At 39.6% G+C, this 7,300-nt stretch overlaps 1 protein-coding gene across 2 annotated transcripts; it reads right to left on the bottom strand.

Annotated features, from left to right (window-relative positions):
* Positions 1–2,095: 2,095 nt before the first annotated feature.
* LOC130943955 (uncharacterized) lies at positions 2,096–6,625 on the bottom strand. 2 transcript variants are annotated; one of them, XM_057872060.1, is made up of 4 exons: positions 6,092–6,625; positions 4,343–4,809; positions 3,230–3,449; positions 2,099–2,702 (listed from the first exon to the last, which is right to left on the bottom strand). In XM_057872060.1, the coding sequence occupies exons 3-4, from the start codon at positions 3,350–3,352 to the stop codon at positions 2,250–2,252; spliced, it is 576 nt and encodes a 191-aa protein (XP_057728043.1). In that variant the 5' UTR covers positions 3,353–3,449; positions 4,343–4,809; positions 6,092–6,625; the 3' UTR covers positions 2,099–2,249. The 2 variants fall into 2 exon arrangements, with proteins under 2 accessions (XP_057728042.1, XP_057728043.1); XM_057872059.1 differs by lacking the exons at positions 4,343–4,809; positions 6,092–6,625 and having other exon boundaries at positions 2,096–2,702; positions 3,230–4,313.
* Between the last annotated feature and the right edge of the window lie 675 nt (positions 6,626–7,300).

Genomic DNA, 7,300 nt, shown 5'->3' on the forward strand with positions numbered 1-7,300 from the left:
TAGACTCTTTTGAGATGTCTTTTGCGAGAGGATTTGGTGAGTCCCCCTCCCGCGAACCCTCCTGAGATCATATGGATATGTCTCTCCGGAGTCTGCGGCGGTGGGTCTCTTCTATCCATATCGTCTCGCTTTCTCTTTCCATGACCGTCCGACCTTTCTATGAGATATCTATCAAGCCGACCTTCTCTAGCCAGCTTTTCTATCACATTTTTAAGGTCGTAACAGTCGTTTGTGGAGTGACCATATATTTTATGGTACTCACAGTAGTCGCTGCGGATCCCCCCTTTTTTATTTTTAATGGGTCTAGGGGGTGGCAGTCTTTCAGTGTTACAAATCTCTCTGTATACATCCACTATAGAAACTTTCAGAAGAGTATAAGAGTGGTATTTTCTTGGTCTCTCGAGACCGAGTTCCTCCTTTTTCTTGGTTTCCCTTTCCCTCTCTTTTGTTGAGGGAGGGAGCTCAGGTCGCCAACTCAGGTCTCTCAGCTTAGCGTTTTCCTCCATATTGATGTACTTTTCAGCTCTTTCCTGTACATCACTTAGAGAAACGGGGTGTCTTTTAGATATGGACTGTGAGAAGGGACCTTCTCTGAGTCCATTGACTAACCCCATTATGACTGCCTCTGTGGGCAGGTCTTGAATCCCTAAACATGCTTTGTTGAACCTTTCCATATAGGCTCTTAAGGATTCTCCGACCTCCTGTTTTATTCCCAGGAGGCTCGGTGCATGTTTCACTTTGTCTTTCTGGATAGAGAACCTCATCAAAAACTTCCTTGAGAGGTCTTCAAAACTGGTAACCGACCTCGGGGGGAGGCTGTCGAACCACTTCATCGCTGCTTTCGATAGAGTAGTCGGGAAAGCTTTGCATCGCGTAGCGTCGGAAGCATCAGCTAGGTACATCCGACTTTTGAAATTGCTCAGGTGATGCTTTGGATCCGTGGTTCCGTCATAGAGGTCCATATCGGGGCTTTTGAAGTTCCTCGGAACTTTTGCCCTCATTATGTCCTCGCTGAAAGGATCCTCCCCTCCTAAGGGCGGCTCTTCTCGTTCGTCACGGGAGTTGCGACCTTTGAGGGAGGATTCCAACTTTAAGAGTTTTCTTTCTAACTCTTTTCGTCGTTCCATCTCCTCTTTTAGGTTCTTTTCAGTTTCCTTTTGTTGCTCCCGTTCTTGTTCTAACTGTTCCAGGCGACTGTGGACTAATCCCATGAGTTCAGTTACATGGGATGGTCCCTCTTTCTCTGATTCGCGCCCTTATGAAGAGTTTACCTTCGGGTTTTTTACTCCAGAGGTACCTTCCCTGTGTTGATCATTAGTTCCCTGGTGGAGGGTGAAGTCTGCATCATTATTGCCTGTGTCCAGATTCTCTTGTTCAAAATCTGTCTCCACATGACCCTCTTCGGGGAATTTGTCCGCTATTAGTGGTTGATCTCTCGGGTCCCCGGCAACGGCGCCAATGTTACAGTGGGTAACCGGAGATTGATGGGCTAGATGACGTTGGTTGGCCCAAATGTATGAAGGAGGAGGATTCCGAATGGGTCTGCAACTCGGGGGCCTCCGTCCGACTTGTTCGCATGAGGAGATGGGGGTGGTACCTGCAAAGACACTCCGATGCCTAAGTTAGCTAGAGTGTGAGCAGGTCTAGAGAGTATTGGACTTAGAGATACCTGAGGGGTGTTAGTGTATTTATAGTGGTGAACCAATAACCACCGTTGGAATAGTGCCATATTTTTAGGGTGTTAACCGTCCCATTATCTTAGGGAGATTAGGATATGGCTCGTGGAAGAGGTTAGAGAGATTCTAGGGACAGTTACTCATTTGAATGAGTGTTTATCTGCCAGCTAACCCTCGTGCCCGACTTCTTTAGAACAAGTCGTGGTGAGTACCGACTTCGTAGGATGAAGACTGGTACTGGTGAGGCCCAACCCTTTGGATTAGGTCTTTTGCTTGATCCTAGACCTTTATTATTGGGACAGGGTATGAACAGACATAAATATAAAAACAAATTTAAATATTTATCAATATATAAAATTATATTATATTTTTAATTTTAATGAACATCGACAACTTTAAAAAACTTCCTCTTACATGCTTTTAGAGATGCTTGATCTTTTTTATTTTCCAAACACAACAAAAAAATATATATATTTATATTTTTTCAAAAAACTTTACTAAACCAAGCCTACATCCCTAACTAAAATCTCAATAATTTAGTAGGCAAGTGTTGCTCAAATAGATGTTAATAACTCAATCAAGATAAACCTTGACATCAATCCCATTATCAATAAGTGATTGAACTACAGCTCTGATTTTCCCTTCAAATTTATCCCTATCCCTTGGAGTATAAGAGGCAGTGTAAACATCAGCTTCTCTTGCTCTTTCGGCCAAAATCCTTCCAATTGCTATGCAAGCTGGTATGTCTGAACGAGATTTAAGAACAGCTTTTATGTCCTTGGAGTTGGTGCCAGAAACTGCAACCTGTTTGCTTGTCACTCTATGGGTGAGCGAAGCCGACACAAAACGCTTTGAGATGAACACATCAAGGGTAAAAGGCTCCATGTATGCAACAGTTCTTTGTTTGAACGATACATGTTTATGTGGATTCTTTGATTTCTTCCCTTTCTGGTAAGTGTAAGGTTTGCTGTTGTCATCATCAAGGAAATCCTCAACACCGAAAAAGCTTCTAGGTGCTGTATGAGCCTGGGAAAAACAAGTGAACTGAAATGAGGATTTTTTTTTTTTTTTTTTTTTTTTTTTTTTACTGCATATATTTTCTTAGTTCATAATTTTGAGAACTATATCTTCATCAGAGAGCTATTGATTTCCAATGTCATCTTTTTGAGTTTTGATTTCAACTTCAAATATGATTAAAACCAAATCATCTGACTGGTATGGTAACTATTCATTTAGAGTGTAAGTCACTAGACAAATAGACTTACATGTAGAATGAATGAACTTGTGAAACAAGTGCTTTACATGAAGTATACAAATTACAGAAATAATCGAGGAAACAAACTGAGTTAACCACAATTAATCATGCCCTTGTGAGTTCACACTATCGATAGTATCTCTATTTGCCAAGAACGATGCGAGAACACTGAAATTCCTATTTTGATTATACAACTGAGATCTCCCTAACATCTTGATAGGCAATACACCACAGCCAGCAAATATTTCCCCCAGAAAGAAAACAAAAAAGAAGTTATGATAGGCAGCAGAGAGTTTACTTGTGTATTGTGGAAATAGATCGAAGGAACATAACTCCAAGCCAAAATTTTTGTTCCTCCTTCTAAAGCATAACCACTGCTGCTTTTCCAAATTCTTCCGACTGCTTGCTTCAACATATTCATCAAACTTGACTCTTTTTTTTTTATCTCCTTAAAATCCAGGATTGAGCTACATGTGTCACTATATCCTTCTTCTTGATGCTTGTTTGCTTTCCTGTAACTATAGGAATTGGCCTCATTTGTCAGCATGTGCTTTAAATATTCGCATTGAAAAGACACCAAATGTGATGAAATCATAGTTGTCAGAACTGACCCACTGATCGAACCAGTCAGGCTACTGAGTCTTTTGTTCAACCAATAGGTCACTAATTGAACTGATTGACCCAGTCTTATTTAAATAAAAATATAAAATAGTAAAAAACTTAAAGTTAATTGAAATACATGTCTTCACTAACATTTTAACAACAATTAAGTTTCAACTTCTAAAAAATAACTAATACGAAAATAGGCATAAAATTAGTCAGTACTACTACAATAGTTTCTTAATTTGACACGATAAGAATAACAATCCATAAACTATGTCCAAGGAGATTGCACACAATAGTATCTTAATTCTAAAAATAACTATGTTTCTGATGGTGTTTCTGACGAAGCCATCTTACAATCCCATAAAAGAAAAAAAAAATCAATCAACTAAATAACTAACAGCAAAACCAATCAGAATCGTTACAGCAGCAACAATCAACAATCAACAAAAAACCACTACATATTCATAATCAACATATACATATTCATAAACCAATTCAACAATCAACAAAACCTCATCACATTCATAATCAGCAAAACCACTGCATATTCACATTCATAAACAAATTCATAAACTAATTCAACAATCAACAAAACCTCAGCATCTTCATAATCAGCAAAATCACTGCATATTCATAAACAAATTCATAAACCAATTCAATATTTCAACCACTGCCATATTCTAATCAGCATCATAAACCAACCAACAATAAAATTAACGGCAATAACATCAATGAATCAACTACTTAAAATTAATATAGCATATAAAATATTAGAATAACTGGAAAAAAAAATTAAAATGATTACCTGTTGTTGCAGAGGCAAAATCAATTCCAGAAGGTGGACGACACACGGCAGCGTGCAGGCAGCAACAACCACGGAGGCACGGACGACGAGGGACGAGCAGCAACAACTGCCCACAGAGACGGAGGAGAGGCGGAGGGAGGCGCGGTGAGACGCGAGCAGGAAGCAAAGTCGAGCAGAGACGTGAGGAGGGAGAGAGGCGAGGTTGGCGCGGCGGCGATACGAGCAGGAAGCACAGCTCGAGCAGACGCGGAGGCGAGAGACGCGCGAGCAGCCGAGCTCAGACGGAGGAGAGAGGAGCATACGACGCGGAGGATCCGGCAAGAGGCGCAGCGACGTCGGCGAGCATGCAGTGTCGGTGAACCGAGGCGAGCTCCCAGCTCTGCCTGTCTGTGAGGTGTGCCGTTAGAGACGAGAGTGTGAGAGCGAGCTGGGGGTGTGGTGGGGCTTCAGATTCAGCTAGGTTTTTTCTTAAAAAAAAAAAATTAAAACGTCAACATGATGTCGTTTGAGGTGGGGGGTTAAGAATAAATAAATACTAAGCCGATTCGGATTTCTCAAAGCTGCCGGTTTACTGATTTTTGCAAGATCAGGCCAGGGTAAATCGATTCTCACCAAGGTTTTGAAAATCGAACTGGTTATCGAATCGTTTTAGTCATTAGTTTATTGGTTTATTAATCTAACCAGTTCAATTGTAGTCCAACCAAAAAAATTATTATAATAAAATAATAAATAAATTATAAATAAATATCTTAAAACATAATTTTAGTCTAATATAAATCTTAAGATGTCTTCCAAATTTAAAACACTACACAAATATCATCAACCAAAGTCTTATAAACTTATTTAAATACAAACTCAAAATTGAAACACACAAAAATAAAACAGCAGCAATTCAGTTTCCAGCAGCACATCACTAAGTAAAAAATCACAAAACACTATATAACTAAAATCAATTAATCATGAAGATAGTCACCATGTAAGCATAAATAAGTCACAAAAATAGTAAAACACAAACACAAAACAGCAGCAATCCAGTCTCTAGCAGCACATCACTATGCAAAAAAAAAAACACAAAATCCTACATAACTAAAATCAATAAATCATGAAGACAGTCACCATCTAGATATAATTAAGTCTCAAAATAGTAAAACACAAATACAAAATAGCAGCAATTCAATCTCTAACAGCACATCAGTATGCAAAAAAATCACAAAATCCTATATAATTAAAATAAATAATCATGAAGACAGTCACCATCAAAGCATAATTAAATCACAAAACAGTAAAACAAACACAAACACACAAAACAACAGCAATTCAGTTTCCAGCAGCACATCACTTCACAAAGAAATCACAAAACACAAAACATAAGCACAACAACAGCAAAACAGAACATATGCTAAATTAACTAACTTAACAATCTAAGCACAATTAAGCCCAAAGCATAGTTTTGATTGACTTAATAAAACACAAAAATGATCATCAGTGAACAACAGAGAGCCAAAAAAACACAACATAGCAGCGAAGAAGACACAAACCAGAGTACAACACAGCATAGCAGTAGTGAGCAGAGCCATTCAATAATCAATATTAATTTGATCATTTATGAACTAAAAAACAAACACGAACAGCAGACACTAGTAGTGAGCTATGTGATGCAAGTATTCCTTTACGCAATGAGCACAAAACTTATCATCAAGAAACTTTAACAAAATTTAACAACAGAAAAAAATAAAAGCATGTACAAACCAGCAACAATTTATTGGTATCAATTTATCATCAATCAGTAGGAGGATTGGCGTTGGGGGTGCCTTCGAGCACAACAAAATAGGAGGATTGAAGAATGACCACGATGAACCAGGCAGTGACAGTGCGACCAACGGCGGCGCGATGGAGGCTAGGGTTGTGTCTTGGGGAGAAATAATGAGAGTATGTATGAGACTGAGGAATCAGGAATGGGGCTCGAGAGGGGGCAAGGGTTTCAAGTCACTCAGGACGACATTGCGCGATGGCAAGGAGTGGTGGTGGTGGTGGCTGCGATTTCCACAGCTGACTTCACGACGGAAAGGGTTGCGTGAATCTCCAAGCTGGCTCCACGAACTTGCGACGGTGATTGACTTCGACGGAGGTGTTACGGCGGCGGCAGTGGCTGGACGGAGGTTGCACCGGAAGCTCGAGGTGGAGACCGCAGGCGTGGCCACTGAGTGCGAGAGGTGAGAGTGGAGGGCTGTAGGGTGGAGGTTCGAGAGTGGTGTCTGAGTGAACTGAAGACTGAAGGCTAGGGGTTCGTTTCTGGATCTGTGGGCAAAACGCAGCATTTTTAGCAAAATTTAGAAAACAGGCCAGGTCACGGTTCGATTTGACCGATCAATTTTTGGTCGGTTCAATGGTTCAATTTCGGTTTTTGAACTTGGCGGTTTTGCCTTTTGTTAATGGTTTTTGATTCGACCGGTTTTATCGGCCGGTTCAAACCGATTTTCAGATTATCAATTTTAACCGATTTTGCTCTTTGTGCAGTCCAATGCGCAGTTCAGATCGGCCAAGAGGTCAGTTTATCAGTTTTTTTGTCCAATTTTTTTAATTATAGATGAAACTAGAACTAATCTTATAAATTAAAAATTTAAAAATTGAATTAATATAAATGTTCAACAAATGAAGTCATCAATGTCCTTAAGCAATGGCGCGTAAGGATGATAATGTCTTTGAGTAATGACGCACAAGGATGATAATTGAGGCACCTACAATTGAGGGCCATCTATGATTTCAATTCAATGATGACTTGTTGAAGCTCATTTGTCGTCATTATTTGAAGGCCTTTGATTATGACTCATAATTATGCATGCATTATGGAGCAATTTCCAAGGTTGCATGAAAAGCCTTTTATGAATCTACCCCAATGATCTATGAAGATTTTGTCACAGATGGCATTGTTGTTATGTGAGTAAAATGAACCGTCTA

This window comes from Arachis stenosperma, chromosome 8, assembly GCF_014773155.1.
Source record: "Arachis stenosperma cultivar V10309 chromosome 8, arast.V10309.gnm1.PFL2, whole genome shotgun sequence".
NCBI lineage: Eukaryota > Viridiplantae > Streptophyta > Magnoliopsida > Fabales > Fabaceae > Arachis > Arachis stenosperma.

What these genes read in the sequence shown, in the direction of transcription:
- LOC130943955 (XM_057872059.1), bottom strand. Translation starts at nt 3,526, where the DNA reads ATGATTTCATCACATTTGGTGTCTTTTCAATGCGAATATTTAAAGCAC. An exon ending in TCTATTTCCACAATACACAA is followed by an intron (nt 2,703 to 3,229) that starts GTAAACTCTCTG and finishes TGTTTTTCCCAG; the next exon opens with GCTCATACAGCACCTAGAAG.